Genomic DNA, 17,105 nt, shown 5'->3' on the forward strand with positions numbered 1-17,105 from the left:
TCTGAAATGGACTCAGTCACACTGGAAAAGCGTCAGCTCAATATTAAACGGTGCGATAATCACCCCTGAAAAAAAGGAGAATTATTGATGCTTAAGTCAATAGCTACCTATAGCCATTGGGGGACGTGCTGCTCGCTCCATGTTTGCTTTTTCCCCTGCAGGACTCAGTCAGTCAGCAGGGCACGGTTTCCTTTGCAGTCTGGAGCGCTGGGGATGCTGTGTTTAGTTAAGTGCACACCAAGCCTCCACTGAGAGCTGTGGCATCTCCACAGAGGCAAAGGTGGAGGCTTTGGATTATTTTTCTGCATCTGAGATTCGCAGTGCGGTTGCCAGGTGATTTGGGGCAAGCAGCACCCACAGCCAGCCAACAGGAGGGTCAAATCTACAGTGGGGCTACCCACAATGCTGCATGGAGGTGCACAACCTCCTCCTCAAGCTCTGCTGCTGGAGTTGTTGCTCAGTGCCCTGCAAACCAGAGGGGTTCTGGGGAGCTGCCCTCGCTGGTGTAGGCTGGCTTTGTTTGTTCAGCTCATCTGTGCACCGTGACCAAGGTGCTTGGGAAGACCCCTTCAGCACCCTTCTTCCCAGGCGTGCTTGTCGTGGTGGTGATTCCACCTGGCTCCAGCTAAGAAGGCTTTGGCATATATTGACAGTAATGCACACAGGGGGAAAAACTCCCCATCTGTGGTCATGGAGCGGAGAGACGAGTGGCTGCCTTTCTTAACAGATGGCATAACAAACTACACGAAAAACGCGTCCCCCTGAGACATATAACCTGACATCAGATAGCTTCAACAGCATATTGAAATAAGTCCTCCCTGATGATCACTGTGGCTTCAGACACAGCCATACCTCTCTCCCTGAATCCCTTGACAAAGCCGTGGGTGATGGAGGCACAGCAGTTTTGAGAGGTCCCACCCTGCTGCCTCTGCCGGCAGCCGGATTTGGGGCGGCAGGCTGAGCAGTGACTGAGACGGCCCCCAGATGCTGGGGACTGGGGAAGTGGGGAGCTAAGACGTTAGCACTTCTCTGTAGGTAGTCTTTTTCAGGCTGAGTAAGCTCTTTGTTCTGAGAAGTGCTTACTTTAAACATCTGCAGTAGGAGTTTTTGTGTTTTACTTTGGGGATAATAGACTTGGACTAAATGGAAGAGGAGCAGAACCACCTTGAGGAACAAGCTTTCAGAAGCTGCTTTTGCTGTTGGGAAGCTCTATGTAGTGGAACGCTGCCCTAAAGCTGAGCAGTGGGCAGGTTGGTCATCCTGGCCTTCATGGTACTCTGGACTTGTGAAGCAATGCTCAAATATGACCAAATTTGAGAATTTGGGAGCTGAAATCATAGTGCTCGGCAGCCCACATAGACCCATCAGCACCAGAGGTGCCTGGGGTGTCTGTAGGGACCAGGGCAGGGCTCCCATTCCGTGTCTGCCCAGGGCTTGGGAGGCTTTGTACCAGTACAGCAGTGATTCACACATTGACTGTGTCCTTTCTCAGTGATAGCAGTGAGCAAGGAAGAAGCAGAAACAGCCCACACGACATGCAAATAGCACCAGCATCAGATGGAGTGGGAGCTGGTGGAGTAATAAACATTAAATTAATTTAGTTCACAACTCTCCTGTAGGGTATGGGATCTCCCTGTTTTCTCAGGAAGAAGTCTAGAGAGATTAATGTCAAAAAGATCCACTAATTTTGATGACCCAATTTGCATGCCTAATGACCTGATTTTTCTGAACACTTCATGTTCTGTAGCATTTTATGTGCTGGAAGGACAGTGCCCTTGTTTTCTTTCACAGCAACGAGTGCTCAGCAGTTTGTGAATCAGAAATTGGGGTATTTTATGCATTCAAAAAACAAAACCCCACACAATTACCAAGAGGAGGCTTTCAATGTATGGTTTGGATGACTTGGCAGTATCTCAGAGAAAGTCTTCAGCAGGGACAGAGATAGCAGCCAGGGCCCCAGGACGCCATTCAGCTGCCTTCACCATGTCTCCTTCCTCCTTCTCAAATTTCCTGCCTCGTTTCCTGGGCAGCTTCCAGTTTCAGCAACAAATGAGAGGGGAATTGAGTGGACACAGGGCTCTTTCCAGCAGATGCTAAGGCAGGCGTTTATGGACTTCCAAGATCCTGATTTGAAAACTTAATATATTTGTGTGATTAACAGAAGTAGCTCTGCAGCGTTTAACATCCTGCTTTGCAGAGCTGAGCTCTTTGGGCTGAAAGTCAGATTAAAGAAGACTGAAGTTCTCTGTCAACCTGCACCTCAGGAAGTCCTCCATCATCCCCACATCACCATTGGCCAATCAGAGCTCAAATCAGTCCAGCAGTTTAATTACCTAGGCAGCCTCATCTCCTCGGATGGTAAGATTGACAGAGAGATAGACAACAGGTTAGCAAAGGCATATAGTGCTTTCGGAAAACTCCATAAAAGAGTTTGGCGTAATAAACACTTGAAGAAAAGTACAAAGATCAGTGTTTACAGAGCCATAGTGCTGTCCACTCTCTTATATGGATCTGAATCATGGGTCATCTACTGCCATCACCTGCGACTCCTGGAACGCTTCCATCAACGCTGCCTCCGTACAATCCTAAACATCCACTGGTCAGATTATGTGACCAATACATCTGTTCTTGAACAGGCAGCAATCACAAGTATTGAGGCCATGCTGCTGAGAACACAGCTGCGTTGGGCAAGGCACGTCTCTAGGATGAAGGACCACCGCCTCCCTAAGATCCTGCTTTATGGTGAACTTGCCACCGGCTGCCGCAAGAGAGGAGCCCCAAAGAGAAAATACAAGGACTCCCTGAAACAGCATCTCAGCCTTGGCCATATTGATCACCATAACTGGTCTACTCTGGCCTCAAATCGGGAGGTCTGGAGACACACCATCTAAAACGCTGCTGATGCTTTTGAGAAAGCACGCAGGATCACCCTTGAGGAGAAAAGACAACGCAGAAAGAATCGTGCCTTGCAGAATTTACCATCTAAGGAGTCTTTCTGTTGTGCCTTTTACAACCGGACCTGCCTATCTCGTATTGGCCTTTTTAGCCACCAGCGCGCTTGGAACAAATGTGGGTAGAGCCCTTCCCAAATCTTCATTCATGGAGCCTAGCCATGATGATGATGATGACTTCTGTATAGCACAGCATCCTCTTTTTAGCTCTCTTATGGTTTGGTACATTAGATCCCATTCTGATGAACTTACACTCTGTTTTAACATATCACGGAATCACAGAGGAAGGGACCTCTGGAAATCATGCAGTCTAACCCCTCTACCAAGGCACTGTCACCTAGAGCGGGCGATACAGGAACACATCCAGGTGGGTTTTGAATGTCCCCGGAGAGGGAGACTGCACGACCTCCCTGGGCAGCCTGTTCCAGTGCTCTGCCACCCTCGGTGTTAAGAAGTTCTTCCTCATGCTAAGGTGGAATGAAACGTCTTGTGTTTTAGTTTATGGCCATTGCTCCTTGTCCTGTCACTGGGCACCACTGAAGAGTCTGGGACCACCCACCTTTGAGATATTTACATGCATTAATGTGATGCCCTTGAAGTCTTCTCTTCTCCAGACTAAACAGGCTCAGTTCCCAGAGTCTCTTCTCATAACAGAGATGCTCCAGACCATTAATCACCTTTGTGCCCTCTGCTGGACCCTCTCCAGTACCTTCTTCTTGTACTGAGGAAGCCAGAACTGGACACAGCACTCCAGATGTGCCCTCACTAGGGCTGAGTAGAGGGGCAGGATCACCTCCCTCGACCTGCTGGCCACTGCTTCCTGATACACCCCAGGATCGCATTGGCCCTCCTGGCCCCAGGGCACGCTGCTGGCTCATTGTCAGCTTGTCACCCACCAACACTCTCAAGTCCTTCTCAGCAGAGCTGCTCTCTGTAATTCCACCTTCCTGTGCCTCCCATTACCAGGACACCGATCTGATTCAGCAGCAGCCCCACATTTTCTCTGGTCTTCCTTTTGCTGCTGATGGAGCATCTCTGTAAGTTCCTTCTTGGGCTCTGCAGTTATGTGTGTGGTTTTGAACACAAGCAGGTCCCCAAAGGCCACCACTGCGGTCCTGCAAGGAGCACTGCCATCAAGAGTGGAAGCTCTGTCCTTGCCAGCTCCAACACTGTGCAACCATGGTGAGTGTGTGACTGGGGCCAGACCAGAGGACTGACTCAGGCTAAAACCTCAGGCTGAGACTTCATCCATGGAGCTGGAATACAAGATACATTAGATTTGGACAAGCCGCTGAAAAGAAGCAACATTACTTCACCTCCACTATTGGCTGTACCTGTTGGGTGCTAGTCTGGCAAGCACCCAACAAGCTATTCAAAATATCTTCCTGGGTATTTGCAGGGTATTTGCTATTTTGCTTATCCCAGCATAACTTGATCCTTGGTGCGAGGAAAGCCTATCCTGTGCCAGCAGGTTTACTTTCCCTGCATATACATATGCCAAATGCATCCTGTGCTATCTGCACAGTGCTCTTCTGCACTGGACAGAAATCCAGGTCTTCTGTGTGAAGTGTTCAGGTGGCTGATCTGTACCTGGGCTGATCTATATGACCCACAGAGAACCTAAAATATAGCAGCCTTCAGGAGAAACGGTGTGGACTTTTGACTGTGACATGTTACACATGGATTTGAGGCAGACAGTGAAGGAGAAACACTGGCAGCTCACTTGAAATCAAATGTCAAATAAAATCAACACAATTTAATTAAAAGGAAAAAAAATCTTTCCAAAAAATCTTTGAATTAGATTGAAGACTCTATCTCTTAAGAACATACTGCAAGCTTAATTTTTGGTGTTACAGTTAAATAAAGACATACTTATCTGATTAGCTGTAATCCTCTCATGTTTATTCCTTAAGTCAGAGACCTTATAAAAATGTATCTGAGATTTAGAAGTGGGACCCAAGGACAGTCAGTCTGCACCTGGTCTCTGCATCTGATTGCTGGGAGATCTCTCTGTGGTGTTACCAATGAAAAATTACTCAGCTGTTTTGAGAATCTCTGTTGTTCTCAAAACCAAAATGTAAAACAAACATATTTCTCCATCTCCTTCCATGGTTACCAGTCCTCACCTGAGTTTTTTGGACTTTCCCTCCTTGTAACAGAACTGGAGCATAGACTTGACCAAAATCCCAAGACCCCATGATAAAGGGGTTGAAATTCTCCTCAACCATAAACAAGAACCTCTATCCGACAGCACTGATCCCATGATTCAGGCTCCCTAGAGTAGAGTATTACGTAATATCCTCATTTTGATCACTGTCATCCTCACTAGATGAGCACAAGGACTGTGCTGTCTGTGTCATGTCTCATTGCAGTCACGCTGGGACTCCATCACGTCTGGACCAATTACCCCAGCAACATGTACTGTCAAGGCAGAAGCTGGTAGGGAAATCCAGTTCACGACTCATCCCATGTCTGAAATAGGTCAAGTCTTCAATGGGAATCACACTCTGGATCTTGCTTCCCTGGTTACAAAGAGGATGTGTTTCCGGAAGTCTACATTGCAGATGTCTGATGGTGAGATAAAACCCATCCAAGAAGACTAATATTCTCTGTCACGCTCATATTCTGAGTATTGAAAAAATTAATGAAAATCTAGTTGGCAACTGTATTTTTAGGCATTTAAAACCAAACACCAAAGAGAGTTGAAGAACATTTTGCAGAGGGTTCTGTGTCTCTGCTGTGCTGGGAGTGACCGAGCTTTCCCTTGCTGCCATTAGTGGGAGCCATCGCACAGGGCAGGGCAGGACCTGTCTCTGCTCGGGGCTCGCTCAACTTCGGCGCTGGTTGGGATTTTCTGCTGCAAAAATTACAGAAACCAAAGCCTCGGAGAATGTTTCGGGTGGTTGGGGTTTTTTCCCATACCAATGATTTTGTTTGTTTGGGAAAAAATGCCTTTTCTAAGGACCAAATTTCGTAAGATTGATTCAGTAGTACTCTGCCCACTTCATAGTAAATCTTTAATATGTTTGAAATTAATTAGTTAGAATTTTCACTTTTCAGCCAGAAAATTGTCAGTGTCTACCACTGACCATTATTTCCCCCTAAACTTGTGTACTCACACCTCCTTTGCCTGTGAGCAAATGTTACCTACTACTAGTAAAAAATTGTTAGGTTTATAAATCTCAAGAAACAAAAAGCTGAGAGGTCTTCAGTCTTTCTATCAGTTAGCCATTTTCTCAAGTTTTGTATTTGTCTCATGATAAGAGTCCCATAACGTTATATCAGACATCACAGTCTCACAGGATTGCATTGATGCTGTTTCTGAAGCACTCCTGGTAGGAGGGGAAAATGAGTTTGTAGGCCACTGGAAGAATGTTTAAAGAACACAGAGCCAGAGGTTTTTCAATTGTCTTTCCCATTTGCAATATAATGGCATATACAAACAAACTGCTCCTCTCCATGTGTTAATGGGGCTGGTTGTGTTTATTGCCCCTGCAAGCAGCTCCACTGTGATGCAGAGATGCTATTCCTCCTTGGGAAGACAGTTAGAAGGCTGTTCCTTGAGTCCCTTTACCGGGGACTTGAGGAGTAGTCTGACTTTCACTGAAGTTGGTCACAGTGCTGTTGCTTTTGGAGGGGGTAGGATTAGGTCCTCCCTGCTCAGCAGAGCTTTATTATGAAATCTCCGCCTGTGCTTTTTAAGCCACACAGATAAACAATCAAAAAAAGCTTTTCTAACTGATTTGAAAGCACAGCTGTGATAAAGGTGTGATAAAAGGACCAGCTCCAAAACCTATGTGATCATGGTGGTCCTAGTGTGATTTACAGCAACATTTCACATATCTGTTTATTTTAGTTAAAGAAGAAAAGTTTCAGTTACTGTAGACTTAACAGATTTTTATCTTGCATAAAATATGCTTAGCAGAGGACACACTTCAGTATGGTTTCATTGTTAGCAGACCTTTGGCAGTTCATGTCAAATATCAGTATAATGGTCTTACACACACTATTGATTTAATGACAACTATCACTGCAAGGAATTGATCTAATGTTTTCATTAGACTTAAAAAATGTTTTAACAACAAGTTCATTCAGAACTGGATAATTACAAAGCCCTACATGGCCAAAGATCACATTCCCCATAGAAGTGTAGTTTAGATGATCTTTTTAGGAGATAAGTAGATTAATAATAATAGAGGCGCGGTTGAGGGAAATAAAAGCTAGTCTTCATGCCTTAAAAACATAAATAAATTGAATTATCACCCATTATATTTCTGGAGGGAATTTTCTGAACTTTCGAACAAATTTTAATGAATATGCAGTGGTGTTTTGCTTGCTCTTGTAGGCACAAAGTAACTGGTTTTGTTGCCCTCTTCTTTTTGTCTGTTCTTTTTGTTCCTTACCCCATGGACATTAGCAGAGGTAGGTTTCTTCTGCTTGAGTTGAATATACAACTTTGTTAATTTTCAGCAGTAGTAGCATCTTTTATCCCTTGTATGTGAACAGGCCAGGGAGAGGCATTTTGTGGGAGATTTCAGGACATGGTGTCCTTACGGACATGATGCTGAACTGTCCTCAAGGAAAGTTTTCCATCACTGACTGTGACTGAAGCAATGCTGGACTGATTAGTGGCTCTTCATGAGGGCATGACCTAAATATGGGTGGAGAAACAAGTTTCCCGCGCTGATGTGGAAGCTGCAGACACATTTTCCATATGACTCCAGATGACAGTGATTTTCTTGTCAAACTATCTTCAACCTCTGCTTTTCCTTATACTAAGGCTCCTCCTTTCCGAGCACTGTGGTCAATATTCCTTTCTTTTTGCTGATATTGGACCCATAGGCCACATTGCATGCGCTCACTGTGGTGGGTCATGGCTTGCACATGCCACTGGATCTTCCTTGGCATTGTGGGTTTCTTGCTGCTCTTTGTAAAGGACTGCAGCTTTCAAGATGCTTCTTGGGAGCCTGCCCTGAGCCCGACTGAATGGGCATTTTTGGTGTCTCTGTGCACCTTGGCTCTGATTGCCTGCAGAGTCTTTTGTGCTCAGATCTTTAAGCCAGATCTCAGATATCTTAGAGCGGATGTTTCAAAATAAGAGAAGACAATAAAAGGGTCACTTTGAATATGACCTGGAGTAAAACCTGGGTCTCCCTCCCTATGGAAAGAATTACCTGTTCCTAAATTACAGACATCTTTTATACAAGCTTTACTTCAGACCACATTCTGGGGGGTTTAATAGTCCAGGAAAGTCTGTAATAAAGAATATACCAGGTTATCTAGACTGGTAGATTATCAAACAGCAACTCTGAACCAACATGGCTGTATACTACCTCAGAAAAGTCAGAAGCTCCTCTTTCAAGGAATATCCTGACTTTTCATGTATGTCGGGTAGTTTTACTGAACTCAGGGCTCTGTTTGACTGAATACATTTCCAGTATAACCATTAGATTGGGGCAAACATTTGACCTACATGGAGTCCTAGCACAGAACAAATACGAAAAGTAATGCAGACCCAAAAAAGATCCTAGCCCCACCCAAACTACCAAACTATGTCATATATTATTAGATTTTCTCTTATAGAATTATATTTGGTAAGAAATACAATAAAAGATCATTTTGATGGTCAGAAGATGCTTAAGGTGGATAAAAACAATGCAACGAACCCAGCTGATCTCTTGCAGCAAAGGTACAACCTACAGCTGCTACTCTTTATCTGTCATCAAAAAGCCTCTTGCAGGCAAATGAACTCCATGCTTAAACTACTGAGGAGTTCAGGCATCCCAGCACAGCCACACAACTAAAATCTTTAGGCTGCAGGGCTGCAGTCTGCACCACTGTGGGAGGAAGAGAAGTCCCTTCCCAAAAACATGGGGATCTGCAGTGCGGTAGACGAACCTCACAGGCTGTGTGGAGCAGTGACACCAGGGCCACGCTGTGGGTGTCCATGGGATTGCCCTGGAACAAGGCTTGGGCTTCTGACCAACACATTTGCTTTAAATAACTTCCACAGAAATTCAGCCACTGTGGGAACTAAGTGTCTCCATGTGTCCTTTGGGGCCAGGGTTTTGTATGCTTCAAGGTATAACGAAGATTAAAGGCAATATTCTTAAATGAATAGGGAGATGCTTATGCCAAAATATACATGAGTAATCTAGAGCATGATACAAAAATGCAAATGCAAGAATAGAAGGAAATCAGGACACCGTAATGCATATTGCTTTAATTTGAGGAGCAAAGGGATTTGACTGGATTTCTAGGGTATAATGCAATACAGAATAATACAGTGTTTATGTCAGATATAGATGATGAAATCTCCCAACAGATCAATGCAGGAAAAGGGTATAAATCAGTAGTATTGCAAGGTGTCACTTGAGAGCAAATCTATTCTCAAGCTAAGGTAATATTTTCTGATACTCCCTGTAGTTGAATGAAGTAATGTTGAAACAACGTAGGAGAGAAAAAAATAAATCCAAATGCACTGGAAGGGAAAATGAGAGTTAAAAATATCATCTTCAGGATCCATCATCTGTACAGATGGTCTGGGTGAAAGAGAGCACCCATCCCATTAGCAATCATGAAGATAAAGCTGGAACAGCCAACCTGGCTGCTGGGCCAGAGCTGAACTTGTCTTTGCCCAGGGCAGGGGAGCAGCAACCTCCACTTGAGCACTACCTCAAGGTGTTGCTCAGCACTTGGCTCTGTGCACAAACCTCTCCTCTGACAGAGTGGCAGACACAGCCCAGCTGAAATGATGGGGCTCTTTGCTTGTGAAGTGCCACACATTTCCTTCACGTTGCATTTCCTCCTTCATTTTGACAGTGTTAAATCACTTAGTGTGCTGTATACAAACAGTCACCTTTTTGTTGAGCATAGACTTCATTGAGAAAAAAAGAAAATTAATAAGTATAGCTAAGAGAACTACTATTCCTGTGTCCAGTAATTGCTTCTTCATCATCTGCTGAGTTTTAATATGTAAATGAATGGAGAGAGCCTTCTGGCCTTGCAGTCTCTGTGAGAGAAGGTTTATCTTGATGACAAATGCCATTTGGGAGAGCAAGGGAAGTTGATGTAAGGTAAGCCCAAACTAGGACTCATTTATACTGTTTTTAAATCACTGGGCTTATTTCCAGTCATTGCTGATATGAAATCAGACCAAGGCAGCACTGACAGAGCACCTTGTCTTGGGCTGGACTCCTCCAGTCTGTTCTGTGCGCCTTCCTAACCCCATTTGCCCTGGGTTGTTGTAACATTATTCCTAAATTAAAAGAAAAGATGAGCAGGTCATCCTGGGCAAAACGGGCTGGCTGCAGTGAAGATGTGGGCCACCCCAGTCCTCTGGGGCATGTCTACCTGTCTCAGCTGAGTGCATCCCTTTGCTCCTGGGGCCGTGTGTGTGAGGGCAGGAGTCACAGGCTGGGTGATTGCCACTCTTCCCTTCAAAACTCAGTTTAACAGTACTTGTGGGAATGTCTTGCTCTGCCTGCAGAAATCATTTTACATGTGTCTGCCTGCTTTTGCTTCTGCTTGATTTCTCTATCTGCCTAAAGCTCAGAGTTGAATAGATGGGTAGATCTGTTTGAAGTTATCCTCTTGTACATGAATGCCTGTTTTTTTCAGATAAAATTCTATGACATCTCAAATTTTTATCTTGAACATATATTAGACAAGTTGTTTCATACATATATATTTGCAGTGTTCACAAAGTGATAGCTCCATTGGAGTTTCTGTTAGAAAATGCTTTTTTCCTTCACAGACTGGAGGCAAGGGGAAGGGATGAGTTTGCAAACCAGCCTCACAACCTCACTCTGACCTGGAATTCAGCTCACTCCAGAGTGAATTCTCAAATACGGGGAGATCCAGAAGACAGTTTTTTTCTTGGATCACCAACTAGGACTTGAGGTGCATGGTTTCCTCTGCCTTGCCACATTACTAATCCCTTCTCTGCCTCCAGTGTCCCTTCTATGGGGGGAAAAAAAGAAGCTGTCCTTCCACTCACCCCATGCCATGATTCTTGGTTTCTTTGCAGAGCTTCTCAGAGCCCCTCCTGCTCCATCACCTGGTGGTAGTGCTGGGCTGCCCTCCTGGAGGCAGTTTTGAAGCAGGGACTGTAGCAGACCTGCCTTGTGAGGTGATGTGACCTTTCTCCCCCCTGCCACTCGCAGATGTTCCGCAGGTTTTGCATTATCCATTTTGCACACTTGCTTTTGCCTGGTTCCATTGCAGCCTGCATGGAAGCTTGCACACATTCCTCATTTGGTGAGGAGTTACTTGGTGTCCAACCACATCAATTACCCATGGACAGCTGACCAGGTGAGGCAGATTACCCCACATCCATGGTTATCCTTTTGCTGTTAGTCATAGAATGGTTTGTGTTGGAAGAGACCTAAAAGATTATCTGGTTCTAACTCCCCTGTCATGGGCAGGGATACCACCCACTAGATCAGATTGCTCAGGGCCCCATTTGATCACACATCAAATGTCTGTGCCTTCTGATGATGACCTTATTTTTTTCTCCAAATGCATAGAATGAAAGACCAAGGACTTAGAACCAGGACTCTTTCAGAATTATCTTCAATTACTCTTACAGTTACCTTTAAAGACCTGTTGTATAAATACTTTTCTTTCACATATGATATGCCAGGTTAATCTTGGTAGAGTTCAGTACCAAACTGCCAGAGAGTATGGAGTAAACTATTTTATACAAGTCTCTTACATGTTAGAGTATAACATCAAGTTAACAAACAATTACCTTTAATGAATTCACATTATATTGCATTTAGTATAGTATTTTTTCTATCTATTATGAACTGAACTCTAAACCAGCACATCGTCCTTCCCAGAAGCTGGACCAGCCTAGGATTTGGCCAGATCACTTTAATTTGAAAATCAGTATTATGCTGACAGTTGTCCAGCCCCCTGCAACTTCTGAGACTTATTGAAAATTCGTATTAATGTTACAGAGTTAAGGCTTCTGAGTAGATTCTCTAACATTTCTGTAAATAAAAGTTTAACATAGCTGAAACTGGAACTAGCTCTGAGGAGGGGAGCAAAGCATGAACAGGGTAAACAGGACTACTCAGCACTTGACAGGAATCGCTAACCAAGAGCCTTGTAGTGGCTTTGAGAAGGCATTAAACACTCAGGTTAGGGGTAAAAGACCTGCTAAAACTAGAAGGAAGATTAACTTAGGAACTCTATATCTTACAGCAGTGCAAACTGGGATGAGACCTTGAAGGAAACCTTGAAGGAAACTGCTGGAAAGGAATGGGGATCAGATGGGAAGCTGAGGACCATGTCCTGGTGTGACTGGCGAGCTCAGGAAGCCACATGCCAACTCCCAGCCCTCAGACTGCAGTTCCATGTTCCTCTGCTGGGGGGTTGGGTCATATGTGCACGAGCCCCCAGGGAATTTTGAGATTAAATGTCACTCTCAGGAATGCAGAAACTTTACTTCTTTTTAAATATATTTTCAGCCCTTTGCCAGCGATTAAAGTTCAAGGTCGAGATGCATCTTTCCTTGTGGACATTTGCTTTGATTCCTGATGTGCTTTACTGAAAAATCTCAGACGTACAGCGAAGGAGGTGACAGCATGTCAGAGAAGTACATATTTAGTTCTAGCAGTGAGTCAATCAGACATCTAGGCAATTACCCTCTGCTCAGGATGACAACTGAGAGATGTGTTTATTCTGTCTCCAGGAATCTCTGTTATTTTAGGATCCTTTCCAGAGTGCAACCAGTGCTAACTTGTCAGTACGTGGAGACTCTTGTTTATGCTTTGGTTTCCTATCTGGGTGGGATTATTCAGTTATTGACTTGCTGGCCCCCACTCAACCTTTTAAATTCATTTCTACCTTCCACACAATTTCTTGGCAGGAACTACAGGCTGTCTAAGCCCAGGCCCTCATATCTTCATCTGTGCTGATGAATCTTTTATCTGCTTTTCAAAGGGTATTAGCTCTTCCACGAGCTGTGAGGTTGCACCTTGCTATCACTGCTAAGACTCCTGCATTTGACTGCGGTTTGGCATCTCCCACAGCGTGACACAGAGGTTTGCTGGTCCTTCCCAGGGCTTCTCATCTTGGTGGCCCTTGCAGAGACAGGACTCTGCCTGTGTGGTGGGATCCCCATGTCAAGCCCTGCTCTCCTTTACATCCCTATAAAGTCACTGACCTTGGAGGCATCACTGCAGGTCAGTCCTGGGACACCTGAAGGCCAGCTGTGCCTGTCCTCTCTAGATGTACCATAGGCACACTGCAGGCAGCCTGTTACACCTCCTGCCTGGATCTGATTAGTGAGCTAAATATTTTCTGCTCCATGGGAGCACCCAGTGCCATATAAGCTGGAGGCTTCCCTCAGGCAACGAACAGATGAGTTTAGCTGGAACAGACTGTGTTATCTTTTGACACTTTACTGAGGAATCAGTTACTTTTGTGAGGAAAAAGGTGTTTCTGATGGTGTTCGCCTTTCTGAGTGATGCAAAGGCTCTGACAAGCTGCAGAAGTGGGTCCCACTGCTCAGCTCAAGGGCAGGCCACTGTTACCCCCCAAAATGTCCCCGGATGGGGCAGGAGTTATAAGCAGCCTACATGTAGGGAACTGAAGCTCCCCCTTTTCATTTGAAGAGGATTCAATATAACCTGTACTTTCCTGACCAGGCAAGACCCAGCATACTCAGCTCCTGTTGAGTCCCCACAGTGTGACCTGGAGCCAGGTGCTGCACCATCTGGGGCGGGATGGCATCTGAACCATGCACAGAGACAATCCTCTCCCACCCCACTCAAACCTCTCCCCACTAAAACTCCCCTCCCCACACACACCCTTCTCCCCCTGCGAGGCTGGAGGACAAAGAGGGTTTTTGCAGGTTCAGGAGGCCTTTCTTTATTTCTCTCCCTGGAAGCCTGCTTATTACAGCAGTAGCCTCTAGCTACATCTGTGAAGAGGAGCACCTCCACCAGGCACCTCCTGTAATAATGACTTCTTTTTTCTTTGAACTTGCGAAGCACTGTTGTATGACATTAAGAAGGTGAATCCAAAGAGGACCATAGATGAGGGGTCATTCCAAGTAAACCCTGACGGGACACAAGAGAGGAGTAAGGTAGCAGAAAAATGATATGACAGCACATAATTGCTGATATGTGCAATTACCAACCACTTATCCAAACAGCAGTTGGTCTTAATCTTACAACCTTTTTTCTTGCTAAGGGTATCAGCCACTAAATTGCTTCTGCTTCCTCTGGGACCCAAAGTAATCTTTAGGCTTGAAATTGAGGTATTTTCCTTCCTTTTCAGTACCTACATTTCTTTGCCTTTTTAATATTTGAAGCAGTATTGTTCCATTGTTAATCTTGATAAAAAATAAATCAGAGCTACACACATTATTAAGACAGAGAAAGAAAAAGGAAGAATGAAAGAGAGAGAATATACACTCTGACTAGAGACTGTCTGTTATCTAATCAGGCATTGCACTGGAGGTCCAGGTAATGTCCATTGATGTCCATGGGCTTCCTGTGGGTGCTGAATATCCTCAAATTCCATTGCCCGTGGTGGGAACTGAGGGTGGCCAACATTTAGCTGGAACAAGCCATCACGTTGCCAACACCCAGGAGCAGAGCTTGGCTTACTCTATGTGTTTTGCAGCATAAAAAATAGAGATCACACCAGATCCATGTAAATAGAAAAACCCCTGGAAATGTCTGGTGACTTGGGTCATTTAGAAAATATTTAAGGGAATTGTTGTTGACTCAGATAACGGACTTTTCCATCATCACTGTCTGTAAATTAAAAGGCTTAAGAGAGTATTTAAAGCATAATGAAGGTGAAAGCTGCTTCTTTGTAAATGGCAGTGGCCTTCTCATGATGATGCTTCTTAGGCCTGGCTTTACATGTCTATTCCCAAGCTATCACTGAGAAGGATTGAGGAGCAAGCTGTCCAAGGATATGCCTGGAAACAGGCTGCAACTGGGGGTGAGATGAACTGGAAGCTGTCCAAGATGTCTGTCTTCTGAAGTCCAGCTCCAAGAAGTTTATCTTCATTGTCAGTGAGAGCTTCAGGCTTGGGGTACAGTTGTTGCCATCAGCAAGAGACAGGCTTATGTTAAATAAGATTAACAACTGAGAGAAAGGGAGAGGAGAGCACAGAGGCTTGGCTGGCATTCCATGGTTAGTCTATAGCAGAACAAGCTCCTGGGGTGATCCCAGGTCAGTGCCCCAGCCCATGGACTTTGCTGCCTCTAGCAGTGTGTGTCAGCATAGACCTCAGTACTGGATTGATATGTGTCCCTTCCTCACTTTGAGCAAGAAAATAATTTCAGCACACACAAATTATAGAATGGTTTGGAGCTGAAGGGACCTTAAAGATCACCTATTCCAACCCCCATGATGTGTTGATGTGGACCAGAGTATGAATGACTGCCCATACCTGCCTGTGGACACAGGGACACACAGGACCTGACTGCAGCAGATCTTGGTATGATAAGTAAAGCAACACAGATAACCAGGCACACATTAATAGAGCCTGGCTCTAGTACATGCTGCCATTCTTGTTTATTCATATGTTGACCCCAGCATTAGCAGTACACATTTCTTAAACAAAATCCATGTCCTGCACTGCTAATTGTTAACATAACAGAGGGTTCATGAACCCGTCTTTCATCACATCTCTTAAACATTATTTAAACAGTATTTTATTACATTTATTTCTTCAGAGGTAAAAACATTTCCTTGCTATGCCTGTCAACTGATTTGAAAACTAAATATCTAAATTGCTGTCGTTTATTTTTCACGATTTCTATATTGTTTCAATATTAACCTGGGAGAATAAAACAAAAAATGTGGCTCTCTATTGTCTTAATTTTTGGATATTGGAAGACTGCTTTCCCAGGAAAGAAATATTGTTGGCTTGTTGACAGAATGAGTTTTAGACCTCAGTTTGGATCTTCAAAAGTGAACAAGGGAGTTAGATGCCCAAACCCTGTGACTTTCAATGAGAATTGATTACTTAAAATTCAGAGGTCTCCTTCAAAAGCTCATCCCTAATCCTTCAGAACCATTTATACTTCATTGTAATTAACTGTGGATTTAGACTTCAGTATAAATTCACCTTGACTAAAATGTACAAAAGAATCCTCAAGTCCTATTTTCAGAATGGCTCAGGCCCCAGAAAGCCCAAGCTCCACTGAAAGTCCCCAAAATTACTAGTGCCACATCTAAAGTGTGGCACTGGAGACCCTTCCTGAGCTCCTGAGTTCAGATGTTTGCATTTGCCACATCCAATTTCCATCCCACAGTAAGGCCTGTGCCTTCCCTGCCACCACAAGCTGGGTGTGTGTGGACTAGAGAAGTGGTGCAATTGCTGCTGCTCGTTCTGGACCTGGTGACCATGGTGGTGAGATGTGCAGTGAAGCTTAACTGACCATGATCTGTTTTGGCCCGATGGCTGGGCAATGACAAGGATGCATTTCATTAGGATATTGTTCTTCAGGAAGATGGGAAAGGTCTGCCTTGGTATGAGTGACTAAGGGTTCATAATGTACCTTGAAGTGAACAGAGAAAGTGGATAAATGTGGATATAGGATTTCTTTTCTGCGTTGAAAAGAGTGGCATAATTGTTTCCTGTTTATTGATTGCTCCTCCATCTTGGCAAAGAAGGGTCAGGGAAACCCAATACTGAGAGCAATGCCAGAAAAGCAAAGAAAAAACCTTCTTTGAGAGCTTTAAGATTTCTCCTTCTCTTGGTATGATTGCCGAAGTTTCAGTTCAAGTCTCTGTTTCTGCAGAGCTCTGCATATCTTTCTGCACTTGAGCTGTCCTGTAGACCTCTGTATTATCACGATCCCAGTATGCTCCTGTGTGTTCCCAAAATCAGAGCTGGGATCCAGGGGCTGCTGGCTCTCACTGCTTCACTGCAAACTGCTACTGGGTAAAAAAAAAAGGAAGCTAAGAAAACTTGTGGTTTGTGTTTTCCAGTTGGCCAGTAGTGGTAGCTCCTCCTATCTGGGAAGACCCAGAACAAGGTTTCCCATCTACTGATTCACACAAGAGTTTTAAATATTTTAGGTAGCGCTTTTTTTTTTCTCTCTTGTTTTAATTCAGAAAACACTGATTTGCTGTTGGTGACAGTTTTTTGTAAGGATCACATGAACCAGCTCTGAT

At 44.4% G+C, this 17,105-nt stretch overlaps 1 protein-coding gene across 1 annotated transcript in view; it reads left to right on the forward strand.

The window, feature by feature from the left end:
- Positions 1 to 7,357: 7,357 nt before the first annotated feature.
- The window catches only part of CNPY1 (canopy FGF signaling regulator 1), a 36,543-nt gene continuing 26,795 nt past the window's right edge, over positions 7,358 to 17,105 (forward strand). The window contains exons 1-2 of the mRNA XM_027686838.1: positions 7,358 to 7,373; positions 13,955 to 14,049. Of these exons, the coding sequence (XP_027542639.1) occupies positions 7,358 to 7,373; positions 13,955 to 14,049 (111 nt within the window). The remainder of the gene's footprint in view (positions 7,374 to 13,954; positions 14,050 to 17,105) is intronic.

This window comes from Neopelma chrysocephalum, unplaced genomic scaffold (assembly GCF_003984885.1).
Source record: "Neopelma chrysocephalum unplaced genomic scaffold, ASM398488v2 Primary Assembly neopelma1_72, whole genome shotgun sequence".
Classification (NCBI taxonomy): domain Eukaryota; kingdom Metazoa; phylum Chordata; class Aves; order Passeriformes; family Pipridae; genus Neopelma; species Neopelma chrysocephalum.